The following is a 13179-nucleotide window of genomic DNA, read 5'->3' on the forward strand; positions in this document are numbered from 1 at the left end:
GTGTTCTAACCATCACACCAGGTCCGCTCCACAACCTTACGTAATTAATGAACAGCCTCTACATACGTTCCTTCATACGTTTAGCTTGGTATTTTATTTCGGCTGTCCACAACGTCCACATTCACTGATGTTGTCGCTAATGTCAGTAGCAATCATAAAAAGATAACATTTTCGTAACATTCAACTGAAAGAACATGTACTTAGATGTCTACCCCAGCTCAACACTAAAAATGATCTAAAGATGTTACTTTAAATAAAAAAAAAATACGGAAATGTTTAATACGTTAGACCATCATTGATTCCATTGCAGCAGTATCCTCTAGCAGAATGGCAAAACGTCGTGCTTGTCAATTTCTATTACCTACACGGAATGCTGATAATTGTCAGCTCATTTACCACATATGATTGAACTTCGTTTCGCCCAAACGCCTTTCCAATAAATATTAACACGCTCTCCTCTTTTACTTGCAGTCACTGTTTGAGCTGGAACTCGCCGGGTGCAATGAAATCACCGAAGCTGGACTTTGGGCTTGCCTAACACCTCGGATAGTGTCCCTATCGCTGGCCGATTGCATAAACGTAGCGGACGAAGCGGTCGGAGCCGTAGCACAACTGTTGCCTTCACTGTACGAATTCTCCCTGCAGGTCAGTCCACGGTCGGCGGCATCGCGAAAGAGGGCTTTCCACTTTCCGCTTTCTGGTCCATTTCCTGCATCTGCAGTGTGTCTAAATCGATTTCCCTTTTTCCCTCCATATAGGCGTACCACGTAACGGATGCAGCCCTCGGTTATTTTTCGCCCAAACAAAGCCACAGCCTAAGCATCTTGCGGTTACAGTCCTGCTGGGAGCTCACCAACCACGGAGTCGTAAATATTGGTAAGTTGACGCAGAGCACCTTTTCTGGTTGAAAAACCCCAAAAAATGAACCGCCAAAAATATGAACCATGCTGACAGGAAAAGGGTTATCGATTTGTGTTTATCCTGCTAAAAAGCTTCAGACAACAGTTTACCTGACGACCCACAAGCGTCCGTTTCCGGAGGATAACCCTCATTAAACCATGGGCGAGGGAGGGCGCGCCTTGAATTTCAAAAGGAAATGAAATTTGGTATGATTCAACGTTTTTTTTTTTCGCTGTTTGGATTGAATCGGATGAGGCAAGGTTACATACAGCGAATATGAAAAGCAGCACAAATAACCGCAAATTTTCAATTTCATATTTTTGTTGGAGCAGATGCGGTTATAGGTACTGGCACAGGTAAAATATCTATTGCATGACAAGGCATAAGGGTTCATTTCTAAACAAGGGTATTTCGCCAATCGATAAACAGCCAGTATTTACTGAGATTTCTATTTTCATTTGTTTTTCTATGCATAATTCCTTGATAGTTCAAACATATTCACTGAACATTTAGAGTCAGTGAGTGAGTATGCTTGATAACAAAAACAAAACAGTCGGTGCTTCAATTGCCTGTTTTTGGAATGGGAAGAACATAGGAGCATAGGCTAAAGAAGGGTACTCATACCCTAAGGGAAATCAAAACAATATGAACCTGAAGGCGTACGAGATGGTAATGGTGACTCCAGAGAGGAGCCATGGTGCATCACATTCAGATTTGCTAAATCGGTAGAAACGCCCAGACGTGTGATCAGTAAGTCTGTTAGCTACTATCCTAGCAAATTGTGACGTTTGTTAGCTAACTCTCAGCAAATCGTTTGATCTCGGTAAAATTGTTGTTAAAATATGTACGTGATTCGCTACTATTTTGTCTGCACGAGGATGGAGACGGACATGTCCGGTAGGTCAGGGATGCTGGAAATGTTCAACGAGAGATTATCTCGCATTGCTAACCAGCTTGACTTGAACAAGCTGTACACACGACAGCGAGCAATTATGTCTCATAATATGCTCACAACTGCAAAAGCGGAGTGCATCAAGCTGGAAGCGCAGAGAGAATTGGGAGAGGAGAGAACAAGATCGAGGGCACGGTAAAGACTGGGTATGCTGCGCAATTCAGATCCCATTGTGATCCACTAGCCTCTGCCCAGCAACTCCTATCCCTACCTCCTCGCGGTACCGGCCGGAAACTATGAGCAACCTTAGGGAAGATCGGGTAACCAACCCCGGTGGGAACTTTGTTCGTAGGCTGACAGGGAAGGGAGGGTTTGCTTCGGCAGAAGGAGCGGCTCACAACAGCGTCTGATCCCCATGTTAGGGGCGACTGATTTACGTCCGAGTGCCAGGGAAGGACTCTAAGCTCAACTGTGTACTATGGTCCTCCGGAAAGTAGGGGGTTGGTGTCAGGCCCTACGAGCCAGCCGTAAAAAAACATTGTAGCGGAAAACCAGCAACAGAATAATACGAACCGAGACCAACGGCAACGACCCCAGCGAACAAAAAGGACTTGCGATTGGAAACTCGGTACGTGGAACTGCCGATCTCTCAACTTCATTGGGAGTACCCGCATACTCGCCGATCTACTGAAGGACCGCGGGTTCGGCATCGTAGCGCTGCAGGAGGTGTGTTGGGCAGGATCTATGGTGCGAACGTTTAGAGGTAATCATACCATCTACCAGAGCTGCGGCAACACACGCGAGCTGGGAACAGCTTTCATCGTGATGGGTGATATGCAGAGGCGCTTGATCGGTTGGTGGCCGATCGACGAAAGAATGTGCAGGTTGAGGATCAAGGGCCGATTCTTCAACTTCAGCATAATAAACGTGCACAGCCCACACTCCGGAAGTACTGATGATGACAAGGACGAATTATACGCGCAGCTCGAACGCGAGTACGATCGCTGCCCAAGCCACGACGTCAAGATCATCATAGGTGATTTGAACGCTCAGGTAGGCCAGGAGGAGGAATTCAGACCGACGATTGGTAAGTTCAGCCCCCACCAGCAGATGAACGAAAACGGCCTACGACTCATTGATTTCGCCGCCTCCAAAAATATGGCCATACGTAGCACATTTTTCCAACATAGCCTCCCTTATCGTTACATCTGGAGATCACCACAGCAGACGGAATCTCAAATCGACCACGTTCTGATTGACGGACGGCACTTCTCCGACATTATCGACGTCAGGACCTATCGTGGCGCCAACATCGACTTCGACCACTATCTGGTAATGGTCAAACTGCGCCCAAAACTCTCCGTCATCAACAATGTACGATACCGGCGACCGCCACGGTACAACCTAGAGCGACTGAAACAACCGGATGTCGCCTCAGCATACGCGCAGAATCTCGAGGCCGCGTTGCCAGACGAGGGCGAGCTCGATGAGGCCCCTCTAGAGGACTGCTGGAGTACAGTGAAAGCAGCCATCAACGACGCAGCCGAGAACACCATCGGATACGTGGAACGGAATCGACGGAACGAATGGTTCGACGAAGAGTGCAGAACGGTTTTGGAGAAGAATGCAGCGAGGGCGGTAATGCTGCAGCAAGGTACTCGACAGAACGTGGAACGTTATAAACAGAAGCGGAAACAGCAGACCCGCCTCTTTCGGGAGAAAAAGCGCCGCCTGGAAGAAGCAGAGTGTGAAGAAATGGAACTGCTGTGCCGTTCCCAAGAAACACGGAAGTTCTATCAGAAGCTCAACGCATCCCGCAACGGCTTCGTGCCGCGAGCAGAAATATGCAGGGATAAAGACGCAGGCCTCTTAACGGACGGACGTGACGTGATCGAAAGGCAACGGAAGAAACGACGACGCCAGTGCAGCGGAGGACGGAAATGAATCAACTCCCACGCTGAGGGAAGTTAAGGATGTCATTCACCAGCTCAAAACCAACAAAGCAGCTGGTAAGGATGGTATCGCAGCTGAACTCATCAAGATGGGCCCAGAAAAGTTGGCCACCTGTCTGCATCGGCTGATAGTCAGGATCTGGGAAACCGAACAGCTACCGGAGGAGTGGAAGGAAGGGATAATCTGCCCCATTCACAAGAAAGGCGACCATTTGGAATGTGAGAACTTCAGGGCGATCACAATTTTGAATGCTGCCTACAAAGTGCTATCCCAGATCATCTTCCGTCGTCTGTCACCTAAAACAAATGAGTTCGTGGGAAGTTATCAAGCCGGCTTCATCGACGGCCGGTCGACAACGGACCAGATCTTTACCGTACGGCAAATCCTCCAGAAATGCCGTGTTTTTTTTTTTCAAGTTCAATTCTATTTATTTCAATCTTTTTTTGTGTTACAATCAATATATACATAGTAAGTGATTCAGCCTAATGCTTTTCAAACTTTAGTTCCACTTCATTTTGTTAAGAAATAACATATTTGTTTTGTGTTGTTGTTTAACATGTTTGTGTGTTCAGCTGTAAGCTGTTTGAAGAAATGCCGTGAATACCAGGTCTCAACGTATCACCTGTTCATCGACTTCAAAGCGGCATACGACAGTATCGACCGCGCAGAGCTATGGAGAATCATGGACGAAAACGGCTTTCCTGGGTAGCTGACTAGACTGATTAAAGCAACGATGGACGGTGTGCAAAACTGCGTAAAGGTTTCGGGTAAACTATCTAGTTCATTCGAATCTCGCCGGGGACTGCGACAAGGTGATGGACTCTCATGCCTACTCTTCAACATCGCTCTGCAAGGTGTGATGCGACGAGCCGGGCTCAACAGCCGGGGAACGATTTTCACAAAATCCGGTCAATTTGTGTGCTTTGCGGACGACATGGACATTATCGCTAGAACATTTGGAACGGTGGCAGAACTGTACACCCGCCTGAAACGCGAAGCAGCAAAGGTCGGACTGGTGGTGAATGCCTCAAAAACAAAGTACATGCTGGTAGGCGGAACTGAAAACGACCGGATCCGTGTGGGTAGTAATGTTACGATAGACGGGGATACTTTCGAGGTGGTGGAGGAATTCGTCTACCTCGGATCCTTACTGACGGCTGACAACAACGTGAGCCGAGAAATTCGGAGGCGCATCATCAGCGGAAGTCGGGCCTACTACGGGCTCCAGAAGAAACTGCGGTCGAAAAAGATTCACCCACGCACCAAATGCACCATGTACAAAACGCTAATAAGACCGGTGATCCTCTACGGGCACGAGACATGGACCATGCTCGAGGAGGACCTACAAGCACTCGGAGTTTTCGAGCGACGCGTGCTAAGAACGATCTTCGGCGGTGTGCAGGAGAACGGTGTGTGGCGGAGAAGGATGAACCACGAGCTCGCTGCACTTTATGGCGAACCCAGCATCCAGAAGGTAGCCAAAGCCGGAAGGATACGGTGGGCAGGGCATGTTGCAAGAATGCCGGACAACAACCCTGGAAAGCTGGTGTTTGCAACTGATCCGGTTGGCACAAGAAGGCGTGGAGCGCAGAGAGCACGATAGGTGGACCAGGTGGAGCGTGACTTGGCGAGCATCGGGCGCGACCGAGGATGGAGAGCGGCAGCCACGAACCGTGTATTATGGCGAAATATTGTTGATTCAGTTTTATCTTGAATTTGATGTAATACTAAATAAATGAAATGAAATACATGAGGACAAGATCGAGCGATACGTCGAGAAGGAGTACTGTTGGGCCTGATGCATCGAACGCAAGTAAGAGTCGTGATTCGACTGCACCCACTGCTCCAGGACCAACAGCGGATATACAACGACAGCAACTACGAGATGAACTAGCGCTCCACATGGCCACAGCAGTCACGCAGCTTCGTGAGACAGACCCCATGGCCCGGAATCGAATAGCAAAGCTGCGGAATTCCTATCGGTTAACACGTGGAGTAAGCGTCCTAAACCAGGATATTTTGCCATAGTACTTGGAGGCCGTACACTGAAACCTCCATTTAAGTCGATGCATGGCTGATCGAAAATTATTTTTACCGTGCAAGCAATTACTAAACTATACAGTTTTATATTTTTTGACAAATCTCCTTTGTCATGCAAAGTGTTAAAAAATATAAAAGTCTTTAGTTTTGTGATTGCTTGTACAGTAAAAATTATTTTCGATAAGCCATGCATCGACTTAAATGGAGGTTTCAGTGTATAGAACTGTGGCTGTTGTCAAGACGCTGGCATTCCGGACGCGCCCGCAAGGAGGCGGTGAAGGTCGCACACGCCTCAGCACACAAAAATCCTCGTGGATGTGACGTTTGGAGAATTGGATCGCTACATTGCGATCCTGAGCGACCATTTCATAAATATCTGAAACTGCACAGTTTTTCAATATTATCTAAAACGCCATTTTTCAATATCAAATCTTCATATTCAGTCACGACTAACTTTTCAAAAGGGTGTATGCGAAAATGGTTCAAGAATAGTCTAAAAGCTGTACAGCAAAAACGGATTGCTCGATTGCTATAATTTTTTTTAGCAAAGTTAGACAACTAAATGGTGGTTCCCAAGAATATATACATTGTAAAAAAACATTTTTTTACATTAAAAAAACATGATTTTTGTTACAAAAACTCAAATATCTCAAAACCCTATCTTTTTACCAACGTATTTTTTTAGGAAAACGGTCCATTATATTAGCTATCTACCATAACAATTTAGTAATGGTAAACCAATAAACAAAAAAGTTATGACATTTCAAACATTTCACAATTTAGTAACAAAAAGAATTATTTTCTGTGTAAATTATTTCAAGAATTATAGTTTGATGCTGGTTTTATTGTAAAGGGTATCGCCTGAATCAAACAAGTTGTTTTCATGATATTTTTATTTGATTATTCATAATTGGGTTCTTTAAGGGTATCCGGATTATTTTATAATCGGATTCTCCACCCAAAAATTAGTCGAAATCCAAAATTTCATAATTTTTGGAGTGCGGGAACTATTTTTAAAATGTATTTAAAAATTTTTTTGTTCGGGTCGAACTGTCATTTTATCGATTGAACTGTCATTCTATCCACGAAAATTAAAACTGTTTTGTTATTTTAACCATCAAAACAAAGCTATTGGAATCCTATAAAACCACGTTATACTAGGTTATACTCATAAAAATGAGCTCTATTGATTGGGCTATAGAAAACAGCAATATTTTATTCACTAAACAACCCAATTACTATAGTATCCATTAGAAACTTAGACGCGATCCAGTGTTGTGATCAAAAATATTGATAGTGTCATACTTTTTATTGTACGTGATGGTGAAAAAATCTCTTAATAGTGTTGAACACATGTTATTACCAACAGAATCATGGAAGAAACCTTATTTTTAAGACAAAAGCTGTAAAATAAAAGTTTAAAATGCGCGTATACGTCTAGTTTATCTGCAAAAAAATACCTCTTAGAGAACAGACTTTATGGTCGGAAGAAAGCGAGTAACTTCAACAACAACAAATGCATGAGAGGTACATACCACAGGGGTCTCCAGTTAGTCTAGTGATTAAGGCTATGGATCGCCAATCCGAAGACGGCGGGTTCGATTCCCGTTCTGGTCGGGAAAATTTTCTCGACTCCCAGAGCATAGTGTATTATTGTGCTTGCCTCACAATATACAAATTCATGCAATGGCAGGCAAAGAAAGCCCTTCAATTAATAACTGTGGAAGTGCTCCAAGAACATTAAGTTGAAGCGAGGCAGGCCAAGTCCCAGTGGGGACGTAGAGTCATAAAGAAGAAGAAGAAGTACATCCACAGACAACCAGACGAAACTCCTAGAGCAATTTTCGTGAAAATCCATCGTCCAGTTCACACTACCACCACCAAGTGGAAATGTTTCACGAAACACTGCGTTGTGCAATATCATCAACAGAAGGTGCTAGTGTGATACGTCAAACGCAAAGAAAAACGATGTGCGCGCTTCTGGTTATGAAAGTCACAACCAAGATTTAAAATGATCGTTAAAAGCATGGTCAATGAAAATTTCGCCAGTGTTACATTTGTTTGTCTGTGTACGTACCATGACAATGCTCACGAAAAAGCAAAAAAAATACTATCGCTATGGATATTAAAGATTTTATAGTAAAATTTTTCTTCAGCCAAGCAAACGACACCAAACTAGTCAGTTAAAACTTATAAGTGATTTGTTTATTATAATATAACAAACAACATGAGTAATCGCTTTCTCAACGGTCTACAACTCAACGCTCTCTTGTAGGCCGTTTGATGGAAAAAAAATGTTCAAAAGAGTTACGAAATCTTACCGAAAGCACCATAGATAAACTGGAAGAGACTGGTTATGCCCAAATGTCCACATTGAATACAAAATTACGCATTTGCACGTCCTGCCGTCTAAATTTTGATAAACGAGCAATCTGTATATCACTATTAAATTTACGTGATTTGTGCTAACGTAAGAACAGTAACGACATTCACACATTGTCGGGGGGGTCGGACATTGTCCTGTTGATGGGCGACATCGAGCCCGAAACCGGTCGACGAAAGGTAAATTTTAATATCTTGACGATAGTAAGAACTATAAGTGTTATGTCTCGTCTCACGTCGCGCGTATTGTGAAAATCTGTATATCATCAGTAAAGTAGGGCGCAGGAAGCTCGAAAACGACAACAACTGAGTAATTGCCAGAAGTGCCAAGTGCAGAGAGTCATGCCACCGTACCATCTGCGATATCTGTTAAGACAATTTAATCACGCACCTTTTCAAAAATTCTTTGTAATATTCTTCAAAATGTATACGTATTTTTAATATTTTTAACGTTGCAAAAACGCTTTCAACATTCATCTTGAAGACCCAGCAAACCAGCAGTCGTATAAGGATGTTAGTCTAAAGTTGTATTATTGAACAAATCAAGTTAGAATTATATTAGGTGCAATAAAGGATTAGGTGAAATCGTTTAAGAATCCCACAATTTTATCCGATTTCATTTGGCAGCATTAGCAACTTCAACTTTGCGTTATCAATTATGTAACTTCAAGTTGATATTCTTAAACAACTTCAAATGCACTTGTTGCGACTCCATTGTAATCTTAAATGCGAGATTATATATGGGGTCATATTTGTAAAAATGAAATTATACGATAAGGGGATCTAGTGGATAATAATCATAAAGTGTTTTAGGAAATATTTCGCTAGGTGCATCGTTTAACTCAAATAAATAGAGGTGCAGGCGAGTTTTGTTACATTCACCTACCTGAATGTCTCACTTGCAGCTCCAAGGCAGCTCCATGCAAATAGCAGCCCAGTCGTATCGCGAATCAGCAGCTGCGCTTTTCAAGGAAATATTTCTCTCGTTTCCTGAACGATTTCTGCGTTCAGCTTCTGCACAGCTTGACACCAACATAATTGAAGAATATATCAATTAAAATATTTGAATCAATTTCACACTTTGAAGAAGAAATTGAACATCAATTTCACACTTTGTTTTCACTTTCATCACTACTCGGATCAAGACTCGGACACGATTTGTTATTTTAATGTTTGTTAAAACGAAGTCATATAAAGGCTCAAACCAAGTTATATTTGAAATTATATTATACGCCGAATGAATTCGCCTAGAATTGTATGTATTAAAACAATATTGTGCATTACAATCCTTTTTGAACGAATAAATGTCCATTACTAAGTTGCAATAGAGTAACGTCAACCAATTTGTTGGCTGGGTTTGAGTGCACAATTTTATCACCCAATACTGATTCTTGTAGCTATTCAGACCAGCCTTCTAATTATTTACAATTGCTTAAATTCTACGTCCTACAACAATCAGTGATTGACACAGTGGTAGGGTATCTGATTAATGAACTGCAGGTATGAAAATCGAGGCTTAAAAACTTTTTTTATATATTTGAACATGTGAAAATGAAATCGTATATATTGTCAAGCAAAGTTATAAAAAGAAATTATATTACATGCCAAATAAATTCGTCTGAAGTTGTATAACACAAAGCGGTTTTCTGAAAATGTACGTATATGGCCTCCAAATTTGTGCGAATAGAGCATATTTGGTACATCTTATACAATGTGTTTTGGACGGATAAGAGTTCACTTAGCACAGTTGTAGTAGAGTTATGTGAATCAATTTGTTGGCTGGGGAAGAGGAAAAACACTTGTCCTCAAATATAACAGCAAATTATTGAATAAACGACTGATACGCGTATGGCGTGATAAAATCGAAACATTACTGTACATATAATATACATAGTAAATAATAAAAACAAATTGTTTAACTCACGCAAAGCCATCAACGATAAAATCAGCATCAAACTGCGATTTCCGGCCGAAATAATTTACACAGAAAATTTTTTATTACTTAATGTGAAAATTGTGAAATGTTCGAAATGTTTTAACTTTTTTGTTTATTAGTTTACCATCACCATCAATTTTTATGGTAAATTGCTAATACAATGGATCGTCTTCCCTAAAAAAATTACGTTGGTAAAAAGATAGGGTTTTGAGTTATTTGAATTTGTGACAAAAATTATATTTTTTCATGTTAAAAAAGATGTTTTTTCACAGTGTATATTTTCTTAGGAATCATCATTTAGTTGTCTAACTTTGCCAAAAAAAATCATAGCCAAGCACCGCATGCGTCATCCAAAGTCGTCCATCGAGAGAAACACTCTGCCACGCGCTGTAAGAGGAAGAGGCGTCACCAATATCCAGGCACTATGTGTCTCCCAGATCCAGCAGTTGCGGGCATATTTCATAGAAAGCCAGAACCGTCATGAAATGTATCGTACTGTACGTGAAGCTGACTACGCTTACAGCGCCCTGCATCTGGCGCAGGAGGATTACCAGCTGAACTGCGACATCAAGACCGTTGACGAGATGATCGTAACGTGGAAGCAGAAGAAGTTGCATGGAACGCACCCATATCTACTGGAGCTCGAGCACATCGATAAGGCGGCGTCGAACGCGTGGCTGGTGCGGGGTAACCTCTTCTCGGAAACAGAAGGTTTTATGGTAGCTAGCCATCCAGGACCGGGTAATTGCGACGAAGAACTATCGACGGTACACATTGCACGAAGACGTGGAGGACCGATGTAGAAAGTGCAATTCAGTAGGGGAAACGATCGAGCATGTCGTTGCATGCTGTTCAGTGTTAGCTAGATCAGCCTACCGCGATCGTCACAACGAAGTTGCCAAGATTGTGCACCAACAGCTTGCTTTAAAGCACAACTTGGTCGACAGATTTGTACCCTATTACAAGTACCGACATGGTGGTTTACGACAATAAGGCGAGGCGGTTAACCCTCATCGACACCGCTGTACCGTTAGACCATAATGTCCAATCAACGTTCTGCGGCAAGATAACCATGTACCACGACCTATCGGAGGAATTGAAGCAGATGTGGCACCTGGAGCACGTCCATATAGTTCCGGTTGTCTTCTCGGCAACCGGTTGTCCTCTCGGCAACCGGAGTTGCAGCATCTTTAATGCGGTGATTTTTGGAACCTGTAGTACAGTTAGGCGATTCCTGAATCATCACAACTGACTTCCGAAGCAGACTCATTAGGATATAAGCAAACCGGCTAATGAGATCCACAGAGCCTAATCCCCTTTAGATTGCCCGGGGTAGGTGAAAATTTCCATCATTATTTGCTGAGAAGTGCCAAAACTCTACAATAATAATAGTAATAATAATAACTGTTCTACGTGGACGACTACCTTCACAATTAACAAAGTGTGTTCATTTTTTGGGCGCGGCAATTATGTATGGATTCTGCAAAATCTTTGACTTAAAACATTTCTTACTCCCTTCTCTCTTTATTCCTTGCAGTACACTCGCTGCCCCATCTAACAGTATTATCACTCTCCGGCTGCAGTAAAGTGACGGACGATGGTGTGGAGCTGATCGCCGAAAACCTGCAGAAACTGCGAGCACTCGACCTGTCCTGGTGTCCGCGGATAACGGACGCCGCGCTGGAGTACATTGCCTGTGATCTAAACCAGCTGGAGGAGCTGACGCTCGATCGGTAAGGATAAAGAGTGTACCTGTTGATCGACCTTCATTTGCACTCGTTTCAGCAAGAACGGCATGGCTGTAGGGAACTTACAATGGCCAAGCGTGAACTTTTCTCTAATCCTAACACCTTTCCCCTAATTCCAACGGGTGCAAAAATCTATAACCTGACATTACCTTATTCCTAGCCTTATTCGCTAAGTTTCTTACTTGCTTGATAATTGAGGTTAAAATTCGAAGTGGTGAATCTACGCCGAATAAAGCATTCATCTCCACTGGGTACGATCATGGGCCAATCGCTTTTAGTCGCTCTGAACGTTTAGAGTCCTTAGGTACTCATTAACTGCCGTGTTTTATTCGCTTCACTATATCCATCTTTTCATATATTTGGTACAAGTAGTACTTCATGCGGCGCCGTCGGCTGCCGTCCTCCTGTTAATCGCCGAGTATTTTTCGTAGCACTTCACGTTCGAAGACTCTAAAGGCTGTCAGATAAACTTCTCACAACGTACGCGATATCATACCCTTATAAAGCAATCGGAAGAATCAGTCTTGTACAACGCAAGTTTCCATCACTGTCATTGCACATAACGTCAAAAGGCGCTGTTTTTCTTCGCATGCCAATGCCAGTTTCGTGAAACCGCCGCATATCATTCTGTTCCATACTCTCTTGTGCCTTTCCTTTTTGCGGTGAGTTGTTATTTCGGCTATTCTCACTTCCCTATATCGCTACCTGCTCTACTGGGTCTCCGACGCCAGCAACCGGCTTTTGGCCAAATTCTTCTCCGTTAACCTTTGGCATTCCTCGTGGAACCACAGTGTTGAGATATTCAGAAGTGGGATTATTCAATAAATGGACTTTTGGTGTACAAGCTAGCATACCTGTTCGATGTTGATCTGCAAGTAAGCAAAACCAGATTCAACAAATGCGCTGAGGTTCTTGAGAATTACTATTAAAATCGTAATACAAAATGGTAAAACTACCAGATTGAAAAATACCAACTCAAATTGGGTACGGGAAGGACAAACCATCATCCCCCTCTTTTTCATCCCACTTCCGAACGACTGTACTTGCCTATTGAACGCTTTGGTTTGGTTGGCAACCTCAAGGACACTGCTGGCTGCAGCTGAAACGACGCCGAGTAAATTAAATTAATTACGAAATTTACAATTTCATTAAAAGCATGACAAACAGAACAGCTCTCTGCCCGGTGGCTGTAGGTACCTACCTATACATTTGGAAATGCAGTCATCAAAAGGGAAAATTTCCTCCTAACTAAAATTTCCTGAAGGCTCGTTCAATTATAAAGCGGCAATTTGTACTATTTTTACTGATGAAATTAAGCACAGCATTTT

The 13179-nt window shown here is 42.8% G+C and overlaps 1 protein-coding gene across 3 annotated transcripts in view; it reads left to right on the plus strand.

Moving 5' to 3' along the window:
* Window positions 1-13179, plus strand: part of LOC115264580 (F-box/LRR-repeat protein 16) — a 177820-nt gene that overhangs the window by 145279 nt on the left and 19362 nt on the right. For all 3 annotated transcript variants that reach the window (XM_029868433.2, XM_062859681.1, XM_062859680.1), the window contains exons 3-5: window positions 472-645; window positions 759-876; window positions 11641-11836. In XM_029868433.2, the coding sequence (XP_029724293.2) occupies window positions 472-645; window positions 759-876; window positions 11641-11836 (488 nt within the window). The remainder of the gene's footprint in view (window positions 1-471; window positions 646-758; window positions 877-11640; window positions 11837-13179) is intronic.

The sequence above is a fragment of the Aedes albopictus genome, chromosome 3 (assembly GCF_035046485.1).
Source record: "Aedes albopictus strain Foshan chromosome 3, AalbF5, whole genome shotgun sequence".
Classification (NCBI taxonomy): domain Eukaryota; kingdom Metazoa; phylum Arthropoda; class Insecta; order Diptera; family Culicidae; genus Aedes; species Aedes albopictus.